Genomic DNA, 21,200 nt, shown 5'->3' with positions numbered 1-21,200 from the left:
GATTGAGTTGTTATTTAAGAAAGATGCGCTTTTTCTTTATTTTCATTATGCAAGGTGGATTTCGTTTGAAAAAAAGTTATCATTGTTGTGATAAGATATTGTCTAGATTTATAGGGTTTCCTGATCCAGGTGAAGCAGTGCGTTATCTGATAGGTAATTTAATACATTCAAGAATGTCTTTGATTTAAATAATATAAAGATTAAGGATTGTAAAACTAGCTCTGGTGGGTTTTTTCCCCGTTTGATTTCTCTTTTGTTATTTTTATTTCCTATTTGTATTTGTTGATTTTAACCCCTGAAAATAAACTGTTTTATAAATATAAAATATGCATCTTTCAAATAACAAAAAAAAAATGTTATTTTTTCACAATACTAGTGAAGAATAGGCAATTTTTGCGGGAAAATAAGGGCTATGACCAGTAGTCTATTGGAACCTACTACTGTATTGTGGAAATAAACTTAGATCGAGACGAATCTCTTGAGGTATTAACTCTCTCTTCCGGATTTTCCCCAAAACTTCACACCAAATCTATACAAAAATAGAAATATTTCACTCAAACACAAAATCTGTTAGTTCTTGCTATACATATTATTTTTTTTCTCTGCTAAACGAGCTCTTTAACACAGTGTTAATATACTTTAACAACAGCAAACATTTTTGTTCAATTAATATTATGATGTATACGTATAAAGAAATTAGAATGACAAACATGTTGACTGCATCGTAACAAATGTGACGATTTTCCTATGGGTGGCAAGGGGGGGGGGGGCAGGGGGGCCAGGGGGGTGGGGGGGGGGGGTTAACGAACAAAGTTGTACTGCTAGTAATAAAGTCCGTAGGTCCGCGCAAATGAATCTGGCAACAGGGCGACGAGATGGGCGATTCCTAATATCAAAGGACCAATCATTATGCCCTGGCAGATTTTCGAAATAGTCACGTGAGTCAACGGAGAATTGCCCATTCTTTTTAAACAAGTTTGCAAGTTACTCGTTCTACCAATTAAATAAAAATACGTTTTATATTGTTTTGTTTTTTTTAGGTTTCCCAACAATTCTATGCTCGTTAGCAACAATTTAACATGGGGCAGTACGGAATAATCTTGAACTCCAACCATATACTTTTAAAAAAATAGATCGAGGTAGTCAAGAGATATAATCTGAAATAAGTTACGCAAGATTTTTTGTTTTAAATAGCTGGTCTCGTGATGTTAGTTACATCTATTTATAGATTGGGGGAACCTCTTCTGGCGCCACATAATAACATGATTTATTTGACCGCGTTACGTCTGCACCTAGAACGCACTGGAATCACCTCGGGTTTATTTATTTGTCCATCCAGGGACTCAAAGACTGTCTTATTGTGAAAGTCGTTTCGAAAAAGTCGGTGATCCGGTCTGCCCAACACTGACAAAATACATTTTTCAGTCTTTTATTTTCTTTTGTCAACCACCCTCCACATGGTCTGACCAAAAAAAAAAAAAAAAGCCTTCAAGTATCGATCTAATAAGATGGTTCTCAAACCTGACATTGAATTTGAAGTCTCAGGTTTGAATTTCTTTTTTTTTAATCTTTCTTCAAGTGGGGTATCATCGGTATTTAAATTCAATTTCTTGTGGTCAAATAGAAAACCGGTGTTTTGTCAGCGGACATCATGACGGTGGTGACATAGAAGTGGTCACTCGCCATGACGGCTCGACGGCACGGTCCGTTGAGTTCACACCTCATTGAACATCGGGCGTCTTATTTTCTGCCGGCCTGTCAGGATGAAAAGGTCACTGCCTTAAAAAATAACCGGTATTAGAAACAAAGGGGTAATCCTCCGACAACCAGCTGACTGATCGGGTTGCAACATGACTGGACTCTATATTATGACCGTAAGAAACAAAACACATTTTTTTCTCATTTTGGCCAATTTTTTTATTTCACAAATCGATCGATACATTAAGGATAACTCCCAACTTGTACAAGAGTCTCAAACTTGATATGCCAAAAAGCAGACTTGGGTTTGAGACGTTTTGACTTGTTGGGACATCTCAATCGATTGCCAGTTAAAATAACATTTTTCTGGCCAAATTGAACAAGAAAAAAAAAAGTGTTTTATTACTAGATATGTATTAGTGAAGGACAACAAGAGAATAAGTACAATAATAATACAGTGTACTACGGCACATAGTACTCACTCACGGGAGACTTTTAGCCTTGAAGATAAGGACATTTAGTAGTAAGTTGCAAGCAACTGCTCTTGGTGAACTTTTCCGTTTCCATTTCTTCTCAAGCAGGCAATCGATAGGTAGTCAGATTAAAATAAATGATTGATAATTCGCTTTAAAGAAGAACGTTTAGCACAAAGAATGTTCATTGGGCATTTCTAAAATTCCATTAGGTATTTTAGATATCTCGTCACATTCAGGCTTGGAAAAAGAGAGGTGATGTGTTTTTTTTTTGTTTTTTTTTTTTTTTTTGTTGACAAATCAAACGATTCAATTATTTCCACAAAGAACAAGTTAAGAATAGAGTATTTACGGGACATTTCTAAAATTGTATCCCATTTTCTAGGTAGATTAAGACTCGGATACACAAATACAGGAGTGGTGGATTCCTTGATATATCTTCCCCCCAAAAATAAGAAAACAAAATAATTGGTGGTTGGAATTGGAGCAATGTCAATACGCGATCAAAAGGCTGTTGAGGATTATGGGATTCTATTTCGGGCGATGGCTAGACTGGGTGACTGCCCATTGGCAAATACCCCCTCATCATCCCCCTCTCATCCTCCCCCAAACAACTCAAAGAAAAGAAAGCAAAATAGAACAAAATAGAAATGACAACAAATATATAAGAATTCATATATTTTTTATCCGGACATGACCTATATATATATATATATATATATATATATATATATATATATATATATATATATATATATATATATATATATATAATATAATATATATATATCTTTAAATGTGTCATTTTAAGCCCGTTCCTTTTTACTTATTATGGTCAAGATTTTCGTTGTTATTTAACTTGTTGTTTTAGTTGTTGTTTCTAAATGTGTTGTTGTTGATGTCGTCGTCGTGGTCGTTGTTGTTGTTGATGTCGTCGTCGTGGTCGTTGTTGTTGTTGTTGTTGTTATTGTTGTTTGTGGTGGTGGTGGTGGTGGTGTAGTTTTGTGATTTTATTTCTTTCCTTTCTTTTGCTTCTTTGTTCTATTTCCTTCACTTTTATTTATCACACTCTGCTCCTCCAGGAAACCCGTACATACCATAGCCCTGATTATATTAGCAATGTTGATATTATTTATGATTTATTTTTAAAGAACAAGGGGGTGTGTATATATTCTCGGGTTCTGACAGAGGCCAATCCATAAAAAATAAGCATTTTTTTTATCACGACACCCTGTCCGTGTATGCATAAACCATTGAAGCCTTGCTGAAATACACGAACTGTAACTGTAACCCTAACTGCTTCTAACCCGAGCACTCGGCATAGATGGACCGGAATGTGACCCTCGGTGCTGATGTGATGACCCGTTCTGCTGCCTTCATCATTTCCACACCGCTAGTTTATTTGGCATCGATGAGATATTCCCGGAATACTAAAAAGTTGACCTCAGCCCATCAATCATGATGGCCAGTCAGTTTGGTGCAGTCTTCCATTTCCCTTTTCGTCGTCACCATCATCATATCATCATCATCACCATCATCATCATCATCATCATCATCATCATCATCATCATAGTATGTAGCTGCAGTCTCATCAACAACAGTAGCATCGTTATTTTAACCATTATTATCAACTCAATTTCATTTTTCACCGGATCGTTGGCTTAGGGTAGTGTTAACATTATGCTGCGTGTTGGGAGTACATGGTTTAACGGTGCGATGATGATGATGATGATGATGATGATGATGATGATATGCTGTATGTTTTATAACGACTGGTACGGTGTCAGAAGTTTAGACCTTGGAAGATATAGTCGGATGGAGTCCCACTGGACGTCAGCACCAATACTGCTGTACTATTAGAATACACTTTTCTAAAATGTTGGCTAGAACATTCGACCTTTAAATATCAAACGATTAAAATGGCTCTCGTCTTGTCAACAAAAAAAAAAAAACCAAAAAAAAAACAAAAACAAAAAAAAAAAAAAAAAAAAAAACAACTCAAACTGAAGTCCCAGATTTGAGAGTTTTGGACAAGATGAGGGCCCATTTTAATATATCGATATTTGAATGACGTCGTTTTCTGGCTAAAAAAGAAAAGAAAGAAGAAAAATGACTGTGTTTTCTCAGACTCAGAGTATGGCAGAACAGTGGAGATGGACAAGAACGAATACGTCATTGTACCAGAGCTGCTGCATCTGTAACGATTATCCGATCATTATCCGTTATCCGCGGGTAAAAGACGGACGGATAGTCATCGGTTAATCCGACCCGATCAACGGATATTCATTTTTATTTGTGCGGTGCAACGAATAGTCATCATGAATAAATCATTGACTCACTGATCCACTGGCTAAATGAGTCGGGGTTTTGTGTAGGAATCGTTAACATATAGCCTGACACTAGAACCCTCCAAGACTTATATTTTGACGTCAGTTTTAGGTTTGTGCAGCGTCTGGTGAGTTGTTTTCTATTGTGGCCAAAGACTTGTCTTTTGACGTCATTTTTTGGTCAGTGTCAGGCTGTAAGTTTACGATGGCTACGATTTGCGTGCGTCGTATGATGACGTCGACCCAGACGGCGTGACGACTGGCGGAGTCATTAAATGGTTATCTTGTTACTTTACAGCTGCCAACTTTTGTATTTTGAAAAATAAAAAAATAGATTAAAAATTTTAATGACAATTTATTATGCGATCGCATTTCCATAGGTGTGTATTACTTTGAAGAATTTCAAATTGGCATTCACCCAACTATATACTATTACTAAATTAGTCGATGATTATCCGTTTATCCGCGGGTAATTGTGATGATTGTTTGTTGATTCGTGAGTTAGTAAATGTACGGATAAGATCCAAGCCTACATTTGTACTCATATCAGGTGGCCATCGCTTCAAGTTCCACTGTCAACATCTCTTTTGTTTTTTCTCCTTGAGCAAGAAACGTAGCCCATGTTGCTTTCTTTGCGACATTGTACTGCGGCGAATGTCTCTTCAAATGACAGACCCCAAAGAGACCACCCACCCCCACCCCCACCCCCTCCCTGCCAGGTGAATTAAGGAAATTTTATTACACTATTATTTTTTATCGATAATGTTATGAGGTCTTTACCTTTCTTTCCCATATGGCCATAACTCTCTTTTAAAAGAAGGAAATAATGAGTATTTGAAATAAAGCTTTCTGGCCAAAATGAAGACAAGTCTATGAGAGCCGCCGCCAGAGCACGACAGCTTTGTGATATACGCATCTCTCTCTCTCTCTCTCTCTCTCTCTCTCTCTCTCTCTCTCTCTCTCTCTCTCTCTCTCTCTCTCTCTCTCTCTCATGTGTGTGTATCTCACCCCCCCCCCCCCCCCCCACCCTCTCTATCACTTTCTTCTTCTCCTCCTCATCATCTTCACGAGCAAGGGAGATAACCTATTGAATTTTAACCTATTATCCGGGAAATAAAGAATCAGCTCCCTTTGAATATGGCGGCAATGTGACATTGAGCAAGAAACTTAGCCCGTCTTGCCCACTCCGAGTCGTTATTCTGCGGGCCTGGGGTATCTCGGATATTTTCTTAAAATAGAACAAATATGTTTTTTTCCGATAGAATCAAATGGGGAGTATTTATTTATTTATTTATTTATTTATTTATTTATTTATTTACCCCTTGAAGGAGAGGTTGAACTATAGAACGTTGTTGCGGTAAGACCTTTTTCTACGTCAGCTAGACGTGCTCGAAACGATTTAATCTCCAAATGTCTTTTTTTTTATTCTTATATAGATATACCCTCTTTTGTTGTGGTGCATTATAGCCCCCCTTTACTTTGTGCTTTTGTTTCAGTCTGGCATATACAAACATGTCATTTCATTTGTGTCGTCGTAGTTTTATTACATTTGGTCTACATTAATTATTTAAATTTATCTTTCTTTCTTTTTTTTAAATTACACCTTGTTAACAATTGATTCGTAAATTTCAATTATTGTTTTCGTCTTTGTTGTTCATTAATCACTTGCACATCTGATTTTATTTTCTCCCAGGTGCACATCGACATCATCAACAGCAATGACAACGAACCAGTGTTCACGCACAAGATTTACCGCACCAACGTCACGGAGGATGCTCAGATTGGTTCGCCTGTCATGCGAGTCAGCGCTCACGACAAGGACCAAAACCACAAACTCCTCTACTCTCTCGTGTCGGCGGCATCTAGTAGAAGTCTTTCCAAATTTTCTATAGGGGCTGAAAGTGGTATGTGGTTTGTTTTTTTTTATGATTGGCAATATTCCATGAACACATGATTATCTAATCTATTACATTTTTAAAAAGATGGCTATATTTTTATTTATTTTTTTTACTTTAAATGTTGATAGACTTAAAATGACCCCAAACGTGAAAAACAAAACATACATACATACATACATACATACATACATACATACATACATACATAATACATACATACATACGTACATACGTACGTACTACCGTACTATCGTCGTCGCGTCCGTTCCAGTCCATCCATCCATCATCCATCCATCCATCCATCCATCCATCTCATATACATTCATACATACATACATACATACATACATACATACATACATACATACATACATACATACATACATACATACATACATACATACATATATGTTATCCTCCTCCTAGTCTGTCAAGTCACATATGACATTATGGCATCATTGTAATTTGATGTTAATTTTAGGTTTTGGATACCTTTTTGGGAGAATTCCTTCACAACCTGTCACTTTACAGAGTCAATACTTACTATATTAACCATCTACAGTTTTTTCTTTACTCTTTCTCGATAACAGAACTTATTATTGTTCGCCTGAGAAAGCTGTAGCAGTGATACAATTCAAGCTTCTAATAAAGACTGATTCACATCTTAATGGCAAGATACATTTTCGGAGAATATATTATTTAATAGAAATATATCCTGCTTGCTATCAAAAGGTCTGGCTCTCCGATGCAGTAATATGGCACTTAGTTGTAACCTGTAGGTTACAGGTTCGAGATCCCTGTGGCATGGCAAAGTTGAGCCCATGGAAAAGACTCTTTACTCATAAATTCAGCACCTGGTTGGTAACAACATTGTCTCTACTCAGCCTCTCAGGCATCATGTCTCATCCTACATATTTAGATTTAGCTATACAAAAGTTCACATTAAGGTTTTTAATGAGTTTTACGTTTTGCTTTCTTTTCCCCCTCGCCTTTCAGGACTTATTGTGATATCCGACTCTTTAGACCACGAGGATCTAGCCCGCCATCTCCTGACTGTCATGGTGAGAGACCAGGGAGTGCCGGCTAAGCGTGGATTTTCTCGAGTGGACATTCGTGTAGTGGACACCAACGACCACAAACCCCGATTCCTGTCCAGATCATTTTCCGGAAAAGTCTACGAGACGGCGGCAGTTGGCACATCTGTGGTTAAGGTCAAGGCCATGGATGGAGACAAGGGAGAGAACGCCGAATTGTTCTATGACATTCTTTCAGGTTTGCCAAGAGAGTTTTACTCTAGAATAGCATTAAAGAGAAATGACAACAAACATACACAAAACAACTCTTTTTTCACTATATTCATGTGGGGCTTTCGACCTGTTTTTTGCTACAGTTACTTATAAATCATAATATATTGTTTATGCTATTGAAAAACTTTGCAATACAATATCTTTTAGGTGAAGAATAAAATTGTTAACTTTATTTTATACACTTTCCAAGGGGCTTTACAATAATTCTTTACATAAACTGACTCACTCATAAAGAACCAAATTACTGCTTTATATATACTTTACTGAAAGTCAGTTGTGCATCTTTAAATTTTAATGGTCTCAAGAATGATAAAGTTTAAATTGTTTTGATTTTATATAATATATTAAATAATATATATATATATATATATATATATATATATATATATATATATATATATATATATATATATAATATTATATATATTATATAATAAGATTATATTCAAATCTGCCAAATGCTCTATAAAAATAATGTTCTTGTCATTTTTCCCCCTCAGGCAATGCAGATGACACTTTCACTATTGATCCCAATATGGGAATCATAACCACCACCAAGGAGTTACATACCAGTACTTACTCCCGGTATGAGTTGGTTGTCAGTGCCACGGATAAAGGCACTCCTGCACTCTCCAGCACTACAAAAGTTGAAATAGCCGTCACTTTGTCCAAAAACTCCCCTCCAAAGTTCACTCAGAAACAATACAATGCTGAACTGAAAGAAAACTTGCCTGCTGGCTCAGTTGTGACTTCTGTTTTGGCAGAAAGTCTTTCAACTGTCACTTATAAACTTACAGAGGGAAATGCTTACGGTCATTTTGAAATTAACCCCAATTCTGGTGTCATCTCAACCATGAAAGCTGTAGATTTTGAAGAAATTTCTCTGTTTACATTGACAGTAGTAGCCACCAATATCATCTCAGCCTCTCAGACTGCCCAAGTCACCATTCACATCATAGACGTCAATGACAACTATCCTGAACTGAAAAGCCACATCTATTCAGGCTCCATCATGGAGACAGCAGAAATTGGATCCATGGTTCTTGATGACTCGTACAATCCTCTGGTTATACAAGCTTCAGATAAGGATTCTAACAATAATGCCCATTTAGTTTATTCCATACAAGACCGAGATGCTATGAAATACTTTTCCATTGACTCAAATACTGGAGCATTAAAAATTACAGGGCAACTGGACTACGAAACGAAACAAGTACATAATTTTACTGTCCGTGTCAGAGATTCGGGAGAACCCCATTTACAGGCAAAGCAAGATGCCCAAGTGTTTGTAAAAATCAAAGATGTTAATGACAATCCACCAAAATTTGAGAGAGACACTTACCAAGTGAATGTTCTGTTACCTACCTACCCCGATGTGACTGTGGCAACTGTTATTGCTTCAGATCTTGACACAGTGCCGCAATCTCCTCTTCACTACAGTATTATTTCTGGAAATGAAGAAAATGTATTTGGTATTGATGACATCAAGGGAACTGTGCATATTAATAATGAGAAACCAGCAGGTAAAGATTACCGTTTACACATCCAGGCTACTGATGGCAAATTTCACAGCTCTTGCCAAATTTTCATCAAAGTTCAACCAGCATCTGAAGCGGGAATCAAATTCACTAAAAGCATGTAAGACACATAAACTTTTCATTTTTGTCATAAGGTGCATAAACCTAAAAACAATTTTTAAAACATTTTACTCTCATACATTGAATTATATGTTTTTTAATCAAATCTTTTATTAAATGTTAGAGCAACCAAGATTTACTTAAAAATCCGTTTTACCAAAAGTAATATCTTATCTTACTAAAGGCTTAATAGGAATTATCCTTTAAATGCCTTATACAATAGTTTATGATTTTAATGACAGAATCTCATATAGCTTGCATTGTATCATTCACAGACAGGTTTACACAACTTTGAATGTTAGGAAAAATGTATCAATACGGCAATGTGTAATCGAAAAATACTATCAAATAATATATGTAATGATTAACTTTTATAACTGTAGATTTATAGGCTAGGGCATTGGTTTTTATTTTGTATAACATTGTGTAACTTGAATATTTTCACCAAATCTTAATTTCTAAATTTCGATGTATTCTATTGATTTCTGCCATCCTAAACTCTGTTGTATTCTCACATGATCTTTTCCAGGTATGAGGCGACAGTGGTGGAAAACAAAATGATGGTAGAAAATCTAGTTCTCATCCAACCAGTTGATCTTCCCCTTGGCAGCCATTTGACCTTCGAACTATTGAATAACCTTGATATTTTTACTGTGGGTCAGACATCAGGGGTGTTGTCCACTGCTGGTGTCCAGTTTGACAGGGAGGAAAGGGACAGCTACACTGTGGTTGTTAAGGTGTGCAGCTCATCATCGTAATAGGCATCATAAAGACCTCATTCTTAGTCAAAGAGTGCTAATCTATGCACTTATCAGGAAAAAATATTATTATTATTATTATTATTATTATTATTATTATTATTATTATTATTATTATTATTATTATTATTATTATTATTATTATTATTATTATTATTATTATTAATATTATTATTGTTAAGGTTAAAATAGCAGTTTTGAATCTCACGATACAGGTTTGAAAATAAAATAAAAGTTGAGAACTCAAAAAAAAAAGTCTACTTTTTCCTAATTAACATACGTATTCAGGTAGAGAATAAGAAAAGAAGCTTAACTTATAACATTGGAGCAGAGAAGACTGAAATGCAGATCAATTTGATTGCTTCTCTCTCTCTCTCTCTCTCTCTCTCTCTCTCTCTCTCTCTCTCTCTCTCTCTCTCTCTCTCTCTCTCCCTCTCTCTCTCTCTCTCTCTCTCTCTCTCTCTCTCTCTCTCTCTCTCTCTCTCTCTCTCTCTCTCTCTCTCTCTCTCTTTTTCCAGTTCAATGAAGCAATGATGAAATTATTATCAGTAAAATGATTTTTCATTATGGTTTTCAGGTCTCCACAACTGTTCTAGAGCTTTGACAAAAAAGTCATGATTACCGTTATAATGGGCAAGAGTTAATGGGGAATTTTGAAAACAATGTCATGACTACCGTTATAATGGGCAAGAGTTAATAGGGAATTTTGAAAACAATGTCATGACTACCATTATAATGGGCAAGAGTTAATAGGGAATTTTGAAAACAATGTCATGACCACCGTTATAATGGGCAAGAGTTAATGGGGAATTTTGAAAACAATGTCATGACTACCGTTATAATGGGCAAGAGTTAATGGGGAATTTTGAAAACAATGTCATGACCACCGTTATAATGGCAAGAGTTAATAGGGAATTTTGAAAACAATGTCATGACCACCGTTATAATGGGCAAGAGTTAATAGGGAATTTTGAAAACAATGTCATGACCACCGTTATAATGGGCAAGAGTTAATAGGGAATTTTGAAAACAATGTCATGACCACCGTTATAATGGGCAAGAGTTAATAGGGAATTTTGAAAACAATGTCATGACCACCGTTATAATGGGCAAGAGTTAATGGGGAATTTTGAAAACAATGTCATGACCACCGTTATAATGGGCAAGAGTTAATAGGGAATTTTGAAAACAATGTCATGACCACCGTTATAATGGGCAAGAGTTAATAGGGAATTTTGAAAACAATGTCATGACCACCGTTATAATGGGCAAGAGTTAATGGGGAATTTTGAAAACAATGTCATGACCACCGTTATAATGGGCAAGAGTTAATAGGGAATTTTGAAAACAATGTCATGACCACCGTTATAATGGGCAAGAGTTAATAGGGAATTTTGAAAACAATGTCATGACTACCGTTATAATGGGCAAGAGTTAATAGGGAATTTTGAAAACAATGTCATGACTACCATTATAATGGGCAAGAGTTAATAGGGAATTTTGAAAAGAATGTCATGACTACCCACTATAGTAAACAAGATCTCCTCAGCTAGTTTAATTTTGAGAAAAATGTCTTTATTATTTGAAAACACATGACACTTTCTTACAAGTTTTGTACTATTTTATCTCAGGCCCAGCCTAGCAACCCATCCATGAAATCAGCCCATGCTATTATTCACGTGACAGTACAAGACGAGAATGACAACAGCCCAATATTCCTGAATCTTCCATACCGGTGTACCATCGCTGTCAATGCTGAGGAAGGGGAAGTCATTGAAAAGGTATGACGGTTTTTCTACTGTCAAAATGATCGCGTTCAGATGATTAAAAAAGGGATCGTCTGTATAAATGACATGAATGACTACTGTGATGGATCTGAAAGAAAACATCTGCAAATCTGTAACAAATGAATATTATTTTGGGTTTCAAATGTTTTAAGGCTTGACTTGTTTTCATTATATTATTGTCTATTTTAGTGTTGGAAATTTCATTTTGAATTTATCTCTATTCTTGAATGATAAGTTTAATTAATGCCCACAAAGCAATAATTTTAGTTGGTTTTACCGCCTCTCTTGATGTTTGTGAAAATGAGTAGCTGAGTCTAGACAGTCTTGGATATTTTAAGATTGTTAGGGAAGTTTTAACATGAAACCAACTTATTAGATTCCAATTTCACAAAGATCATAAGACTTTTCTTTAATTCTGAATGGATTTATTTATGGAAATAATTTTTTACAATTTATGACAGTAGACAATAGTATTATAGCACAAACATGAGATAAGCAAAAAGGAAATTGGTTCTCTACTTTTATCAGCCATTAGAGAAGCTTTTTATATTACTTTGTAGTTTGTAAAAAACTCAATAATTGATTCCAGGTAACCGCCACCGACATCGACCTTGGACATAATGCTGAGCTGAAATACACTCTGGCAGACACAATGGAAGACAAGTTTGCCATTAACCCATTCACCCAGGAAATAGTGGTTAGGAAACTGGAGAAGACTGATGAGAACAAGGAACTTATTCTTACTGTTATAGCTGAGGACTTGGGTGAGTAGAATTGTATTAGGATGTTCAAAGGTCAATTTAACAATGGGACTTAATTTCTTTCTTATGATATTCCTCCTGTTTTATATGGTCATAAATGCAGATCTAACGTTTTTACCAAGAGAGCAATAAGATCGAGTGGTATGACACTCGGCTTACGATTTAGTCCTCGGAAAATGCTTTTTCTCAAAATTTCTCACTGAACTTTGGTGTGAAAAAAATACCAAGCTGGCAAAGGCGTTGTCTCTCTTATTTATGTTGCCATGGGCTTTGGTTCCATCCTTTCAAGCTCTTCTTTCTCACAATGTATTTTGTCCTTGCAATGAAGCTTTCTCTTCAAGTTCTGGAATTGACTGTTTGGTTCCACATTGGCTCAGTCTGGAATGTTACAAGGAAATAGTCAGATGAATAATTCATCTTTTTTTTTGAAAGATGATTTTTTTATTTTAAGTCATCTCTCTATTATTATATTATGTTAATTATGCCGTCTACTTTAATGCTGATAGGAGCCACTTGGAGGAAGCGCTGCGTCACGTGACCACTTTTTTAGCGTTGCTTTAGCGTTGATCACTGGAGCCCACCAACTTCAATTTGATTTAAATTCTATATTATTATTATTCTATATTTTCAAACGGAATTGTGTTCAATTTATATGTTGTGAATTCATTCATCTGGATAGTGTATATATTCGTAAAACTTGTGCAATTTTAAACAATAGTTTAACACCTATTTATCGCCTGCCATCTCGGTCCCTTTGTTTACAAACAATGAACGCCATTTTTGGTTCCGAGTCAGTGATGGAGAAAGAAACAATCGAGAGTAGCCGAGCGGACGATAAGAAAGGGAAAGGAGGTGGTAAAGTGAAAGACGGGGCGAGCGAGAAGGAATGTGTTGGGAAAGGAAGTGTAAGAGGTGTGAAGGGGAAAGGTAAAGGAAAGAAAACGAGGGGAGCAGTTACGGTGCTGGTAGTAGTAGCGTTGGTAGCAGTGAACTGGACTTTAATGAAATAAAACAGCAACTCAGTGTGTTGATGGGATTGGTGCCAGTGGTGAGCCAAATGAAGGAGGCCTTTGACCGTTTTAATGAAATGGAGGAGGAAGATGCTAATGTCAATATTGGCCTTTCGCGGCCAATATGTAATGATGACATTGAGTCTGATCTTTCGCGATCAGGCAGTAAAGATGTAAGTAATGCTGACCTTTCGCGGTCAGGCAGTAAAGATGTAGAATGTAATGCTGACCTTTCGCGGTCAGTTGATATGGTGCCAGGCAGTAGTAGAGATGCAGGGATGATGGAGCAGGCATTCTCATATTTCGAGAATGTGGTAGGCAGGACAGAAGTGAAAGGGAAGGTGCTGGCAGAGAATGTTTCAACTGGTGTTACACAGGTTTTATGTGACGGTCTGCCCAAGGATACGATTACTGCGCTCTCTGAAAAATATCCAGTGCCAGCAAATTGCTCTAGACTAGAGGTTGTCCAATGCAATGAGGAGGTTTTAAACAGATATCCCCTGCCTCTAGAATGAGGGACGCATCCTTGCAGAAAGTGCAGGTATCGCTTATGAAAGGCATTACTGCTGTTTGCAGGGCTATGGAGATGGTGAAAGGAGATAACAAAGAAGTACTGGAAAATATTTCGGATGGAGTCGCTTTGCTCACCAATGCCTCTCATAGTTTGGATATTTATAGAAGACAGTCACTTCGCGGTGAAATTAGAGATGACCTCAACGCTCTCTGTACCGCTTCCTATCCTGTTAGTGACAAGTTATTTGGGAGCAACATTAAAGATAAGATTAAAGACATGAACGATTCTATTCGAGTGGCAATAACCACAAGGAGATTTTCCCCGTACCCGTCCCATGGCCAGAAAAGGTTTCCTTTTTTAGGCAAAGGTCAACCATGGAAAGGTCAAGGAGGGGGACAAACACCTTTCGGGGGAATACAAGGACATGGAACAACCACAAACAACACCACAAGCAACACACATTCAAAAGGAGGAATTAAAGGATAAGGTAACCCATTTGCATGGGGGCAGAACTAAATTATTTATATCTACTTGGAAAATGTATACCTCTGATCCTTTTATTATTCAATGTATTTCTGGATGTGCAATTGATTTTTTGTCCCCTCCTGTTCAAATGAAACCAGCTCATACTATCCAATTTAAACAGGATGAAAAGTTAGCTTTACAGGAGATGATAATACAATATGAAAGGGATGGTGTTATCCAGAAATGTACACCGGAGGAGGGTGATTTTGTTAATAATGTTTTCCTTAGGGAGAAACGTGCTATACCCGGTGAGCAGAGGAAAAAGTATCGAATGATATTAAATGTAAAACATCTCAACTCCTTTGTGCGTATGCTGATGTAGAGTTTTTAATGATAATTGTAGCCATCTCATTGTATCTCTCTTGGCGGCGATCCTTTGGCATTGTCAGGATTGGTCTTATTAGTAGTTTAAGAGGAGCCACAAAAATATATTCTTCTTGGATCAACTTCAAATTTCTGTTGAGCTGGACCCCTTTATCGTACATTTCTCTTCTCATTTTTTTTTCTTTACACTGTAAATTACAGCAAGATCAAAATCTATGTACTTTCTAGCATTTTTCTTTCCACTGGCCCTGAACTGAACTAAAAAGTTGTGCACACAGTAAAATTCCTACCAACAAAAGAGAGAAACAAACATCGCTGTCACTTGCTTCTTAGTGAAACTGAGATTTTATATACAGCTAAAGTAAGATTAGATCCGATTTTTTGAGGGCTAAAGTACGTTGTCATATCTCAGCCAACCAAATCAATGAAACAGATGTTTGCATCTCTTAGATTCTTTCACATTGCAAAATTTTTATAAATGTGAGCAACATTTGACATGGTCAGTGACTGACCACTCAGTGATCACTTCGTGACCACAATGAGTACTCATTGATAATGATCACAAAACTCTGAAGTCAGAGTTGTGTTTCAGAGACTTTACATAAACCACCTCACTTGACTCGGATGTGAATGCGTTCCTGTGTATAAGCAGTGGCAGAAACAGTTAAGTGCTAGTAAACAGGGATGCGAGACAGGAGACATGATATGGATCTTTGGTTCCATAAGGTTTGCTGACATGGTGAAATAAGTGACGCATTGTGAGGAATAAGTCAAGCATTATGAATTTTCAAGTGAAGCATATATATTATAACCTGTGGTAATACCCTTTATAAATGTTATTATTTAATTGTAATAATCATCAATACCTCACCAGGGTCTCCCCCAATGTCAGCCGTTGCCATAGTTAATGTCTACGTCATCGACAGTTCGAGTCCATTGTTTGAACAGTCCAGTTACGTGGGAAGTGCCCCTGAAAACTCGGCCCCATACACACCAATCCTGACTCTCCAAGCTAACTCCCCCTATGGACAGAAACTGATTTACTCTATTAGCAGGGGAGATAAGTATGGAGACTTTGCTGTTGATTTCAATACAGGTGAGTGCTGTTCCTTTTTATGATATTATGTGACGTGGGAGAGTGGGAGTTAAAGTGTATGTTTATTTTGTTTGTTGTGTATGTGTGTGTGTGTGGGGGGGGGGGGGGGGGGGGGGGGGGGGGCGACTTGCCTTCAAATAAAAGACTGAAGAGAGATTTTTTAAAAATATATTCTGGATTCTAGTATAAACCTGCTGGTTCTATCAATCTAAGACAGATGGACAACTAGACTAACTGTCCTTCAATTCTAAATTGTTTTGTTTAAGAAAAAGAAATGTGTTTTCTCAGTATCCCGGTAATAAATAACAATGTGAAATTGAATGTAAGCTTCAATTTACTTACAAAAACAGATCAAATGAATGTTTCAGGTTACCCCTTTATCAACAAAACAGGATGAACGAAACACTACAGATGAATGAGATAATGTGGTAGTGGCGTTGTTAAGATGAATGAACAAAACATTGAATATTTTGTTTATTTATCTTAACAACGTGTTTTGGGGTGGGGGATTAAATGTTGTTTTTTTTTTTTGTTTTTTTTTTTTTTGTTTGTTTTCCCCCCCTATTTACATAATTCTAATATTTTGCAAAGTTGTCACTTATTAATGTGTGGCTGACTATGTGTGTGACTGTGTGATTGTGCGTGTGTGATTTTGAAGACTTAATTTTTGCTTAGAGTTTTTTCAATGATTTTTTCTGAATGTGCTGAGGAGTTTTCCATTTCAACCTCATAAAACTGAGTGCCTTGAACACTTGGAAGGGAACGTGACTCCTGCCTTCTAACTGTAGTAATGTACACGGTGATCGGTGATCGGTGATCGACTGTTTTATGAAGTTCAAGTACAACAGAATAAAACTAAACAATGGCCAATGCTTCAGTTGTTGTTAACCATTAATTACGAGGATGGATTTTACTCTGACCTGACATAATCGTTTACAGTTTTAATGAAAGGAGCAGTAACAACAATGCTATTTGGGCTTGAATTACTCAGTTCCACCTTTTTTTTTCAACAAAGTCAGTTGTCGAATCCCAATCGGCATTCATTTCGAATTGAAATTATTTGAATCACCTTGTACATTCATTTTTTCAAAATGCTTCTTTCTGTCATATTTTTTTTTCTCATCACTTTATCATTTTTCCTTTTAAAAAAATTCTGACTGACTGACTGTCTGCTATACCTGCACATATCTTTAATCTTGCATTCAGACATGGCGACATTTGGTCCTTGTAAGTATACATTCCTCCCTGTTCTGTGCCCCCTAGCCTTGATTTGATTCTTTTGCCTCATGCCTGCTTGTTAGATTATTTGCTGGGTTTTCCTTGTTTGTTTGTTTGTTTTTTTTTTTTTCTTAAAAGTATATTGATGTGAATTTGAATTCATTGCATTTTTTGTCGCATGCTTTTGTTTTATCCAATCGCTAAAAGGGTTTGACGGGTGTAGAATCAAGGAAATTTGATTGAAGACTAAACTACTAGAAGCTGTGGAGTTTAAATAAAAGTAATTGAGCAGAAATGGAGTTTAAATAAAAGTAATTGAGCACAAAATGGAGTTTAAATAAAAGTAATTGAGCACAAATGGAGTTTAAATAAAAGTAATTGAGCACAAATGGAGTTTAAATAAAAGTAATTGAGCAAAAAATGGAGAATGATTTAAATAAAAGTAATTGAGCACAAATGGAGTTTTAAAATAAAAGTATAAATATTGAGCACAAATGGAGTTTAAATAAAAGTAATTGAGCACAAATGGAGTTTAAATAAAAGTAATTGAGCACAAATGGAGTTTAAATAAAAGTAATTGAGCACAAATGGAGTTTTAGTTTCACAATATTAAATAAAGTAATTGAGCACAAATGGAGTTTAAATAAAAGTAATTGAGCAAAATGGTTTAGTATTAAATAAAAAGTAATTGAGCACAAATGGAGTTTAAATAAAAGTAATTGAGCAGAAATGAATAAGAATTTAGCACAGATCATCAGCTTTTAAAAAGAATGAAATATGAATAAACATCACGAGAGATTCATGGTAACAATATGTTGAATATCATGAGACACGAGGAAAAGCCTTAACACATTTTGCCGGGATAAAGTTGTTACATAGTTTGCTCCTTTTTTACCTGGTAATATATTTGTGTCATGCAAGAAATTTCTTGAAAGTAGTTGCAATTCATTGTCACTCATTGAAGAAATTAATGACTTATTGAGTAAAAGTTTACACAGCCTTATTCAAATTCAAATTAAGTATAAACCTCAGTAAAAATATTGTCATAAAAATAATAAGTTGTCCATTATAATAGAGAATGAGTAGAAGAAAATTTAAGATAAATTTAAGCAAATGATGTGGAGCATTCAAAATGTAATTTACAGTATATTTGGTTTTTCGACATTGTTCATGGTGTAATTTGCATGCATTTTGTTATTCATGAGGTGACCCTTAGCATTAGTTGTGGCGTGGCTATGAACAAAGAGAACCAGCAACCCCGTGTGTTATTGGTTCTTTACATCTAGGAATTCCTCGCTCTAGCATTAGCCTAGTCATGAATACCTACGAGCAACCCCCAACGTTATTTATAGGTTAGGCATTGATGACCACTTTCTTTTATTTTATTGTTTATTCCTTTGCTGTCACAGTGCGTGTTTATAATTGTATTATCTCATAGCTTTATGCCTCTTGCACCCCGTGTGTTCCATAATAAATCTAGCGTTTGGATACAAATTGTGAATTAAAAGATGATATGTAGTGATATGTGTTTACCTCCAACAGGAATGGGAATCTTCCATACTAAAACACTTGAACCCCACTTTAGACTTTAAAAAAACAAACTCTTTTACAAGATTATTTTATCTTCAACTTTGTTACTCTGGCAATATGGGCGCTCTTTTTTAAATTTTTTTAAATGCAAAATTTATGAAACCACCTTCGTGAATTATTCTGCTTATATTGAGCTCCATGAACCGCTTTCTGTCTCCATTATTATTTTTCAACCCCATTTTGAGTCTTTATGACGATTCTAGCATGCACAATAAAATCAAAACGTTGCTGGCATACTTCTGCTGTCTACTGGGAAAAAAACCCAACACTTTTCCCCATTATGGCCTGAAAACGTTGATTTCAAACATCAATGCTGTGATGGCCTTCATCTTATAAAAAAAATTATCAAACCTGAAACTTGAAAGACATCGTAGTTTTGGAAGGTTTTGACCAGTTAGGGCTCATTATAATCACTCGATATTTTAGCTAAAAATGGGAGATTTGTGTCTCTTTACGGTAGACACTCTTGTCTCTTTATTTAGAGTTACCAGGCTTGTTGTGTTCTTGCTTTGAGTTCAATCGTTTTATTAATAGTGTCTGTGTGCTGTATGTATACATGTCCAACCCAATGTTACCTGTTTTCTAATCCATGAACCATTCACGCATATGTGTTTATTGTATCTCACACATTGTGCTATTTTAATATTGGATGACAGGTATTCTGCTGTTCATTAACAAATATTGATCAATTAAAGAGGGTCATCGACTTATCTAAAAATAATTATTGAGCTTTCTAAAAATACTGTTTTAAAAGTTTGGTATATTTAAGTTGATTGATATATGAAGTAAACGTGTTACAACCAAAACATAAAAAGGCATTTTTGTCAGTGAACAGTAATATTGTTCAATCTTAAAAGAAAATATGTAATTCTTATTGGAGTTGTTTATTTTGTGTGGTTTTAGTATTTCGAAATTTGTAACATTTTCAATTGGATTCTTAATTCTAAGATTTGCTCATTTTGTTTGCCGTAGATTTGTGAGAGCGTGGGTCAAGTATATATTCTATCTGTGATGTAGGGGAGGGGGGGGGGGGAGGGGGGGGGGGGGGACAACAACGATGACAGAAATTTTTTTTCAGTGATTTTTTTTTGGTGAAAACCAACATTTAATTTTATTTTTAAAAGTTAAATTTCAACGTACCAAAATGAAATAAAACAAAATCGCCTGTAGCCTTAAACAAATTTAAAACATTCTTTTAGTACTCCCACATAACCCGTGCTGTTACTCATCCTCTTCCATTTTTCGTCAAAACTTTTTATTTGTAGGGACAGTTAATACATGGATTAAATTAAGATTTAAAATTAAAGACACTAAAACTATGGATAGCTTCAATATGCCATAGGTTTGGGAGTTCCATGACTTGAAATATGGTGGCGTTTTTTTTTGGTGGTTTTTATTTTGTTGGGAGGGGGGGGGGGTGGGTTGTTTTTTTAAAAAATCATTACTATCTTAAAATTTTGTGCTCGTTTAAATTAAAACCAATTCTGCCTCTAGTTATTCCAAGGTCTTTTTGCGTGGCCTAATCATTCCTGATCATCATTTGTTGTTATTTATTTTCCTTCTGCCTTCCCTGTTTGGTTTCACTTTTTAATGCCAGTTTTTTTATCATCAATATGTAGCTTTTTGTTACTCCGTGTGTATGTGTGTGTGTGTGTGTGTGTGTGTGTGTGTGTGTGTGTGTGTGAAGAAAAGAAATCGTTTTCGTTACTTTTAACAAAAATATTCTTGAGTAGACTAGGTGCACAATATGGTTGTACTAAGTTTTAGAAATAATATTCCATTTAAAGAAAACCCACTCATCATTTATCATTAAAACCTCTTTTTTCTTGTAATACAAGAATTGATAATAGTTGATTTCTTGCTTTGAGTTCGATATTTGTGATAGATCATCATGATTTTATATTGTATTCCCATGCTTATACGTATTTAGATTCTACATCATCTCGTCCATGTATTGTTTTTGAAGTTAGATGTGTACAAATCTGTCAATTTAACAATCTGATAAATCTTACAGTTGAAAAAATCTCTTACGTCATCTTGAATTATCAATGACTCCTCAAATGGATAAAGAATTGATTTGAGCTCATAATATAAAATAACATTTTATCTGGATGACTTCTGGACCACAGATTATGCGGAGAACATGATGCAGAAAAAAAAAGAACTGAGAGAATAAATAAAAGGGAGTATTAATGTAGAAGGACAAAGAATAAGATAACATTAATGTAGAAGGACAAAGAATAAGATAACATTAATGTAGAAGGACAAAGAATAAGT

At 35.6% G+C, this 21,200-nt stretch overlaps 1 protein-coding gene across 7 annotated transcripts in view; it reads left to right on the top strand.

The window, feature by feature from the left end:
• Nucleotides 1-21,200, top strand: part of LOC144971441 (protocadherin Fat 1-like) — a 281,143-nt gene that overhangs the window by 214,472 nt on the left and 45,471 nt on the right. For 5 of the 7 annotated variants that reach the window (XM_078912355.1, XM_078912353.1, XM_078912357.1 and 2 more), the window contains exons 9-16: nucleotides 6,192-6,402; nucleotides 7,393-7,668; nucleotides 8,204-9,341; nucleotides 9,870-10,077; nucleotides 11,730-11,879; nucleotides 12,475-12,649; nucleotides 15,894-16,115; nucleotides 17,322-17,342. In XM_078912355.1, coding sequence (XP_078768481.1) covers nucleotides 6,192-6,402; nucleotides 7,393-7,668; nucleotides 8,204-9,341; nucleotides 9,870-10,077; nucleotides 11,730-11,879; nucleotides 12,475-12,649; nucleotides 15,894-16,115; nucleotides 17,322-17,342 — 2,401 coding nt within the window. The remainder of the gene's footprint in view (nucleotides 1-6,191; nucleotides 6,403-7,392; nucleotides 7,669-8,203; nucleotides 9,342-9,869; nucleotides 10,078-11,729; nucleotides 11,880-12,474; nucleotides 12,650-15,893; nucleotides 16,116-17,321; nucleotides 17,343-21,200) is intronic. The other 2 variants (XM_078912356.1, XM_078912354.1) reach the window with 1 other exon arrangement.

This window comes from Berghia stephanieae, chromosome 4, assembly GCF_034508935.2.
Source record: "Berghia stephanieae isolate SIO BIC M18660-M18661 chromosome 4, UCSD_Bste_1.3, whole genome shotgun sequence".
Taxonomy (NCBI): Eukaryota; Metazoa; Mollusca; class Gastropoda; order Nudibranchia; family Aeolidiidae; genus Berghia; species Berghia stephanieae.
This window is presented reverse-complemented; position numbering and strand designations above follow the sequence as displayed.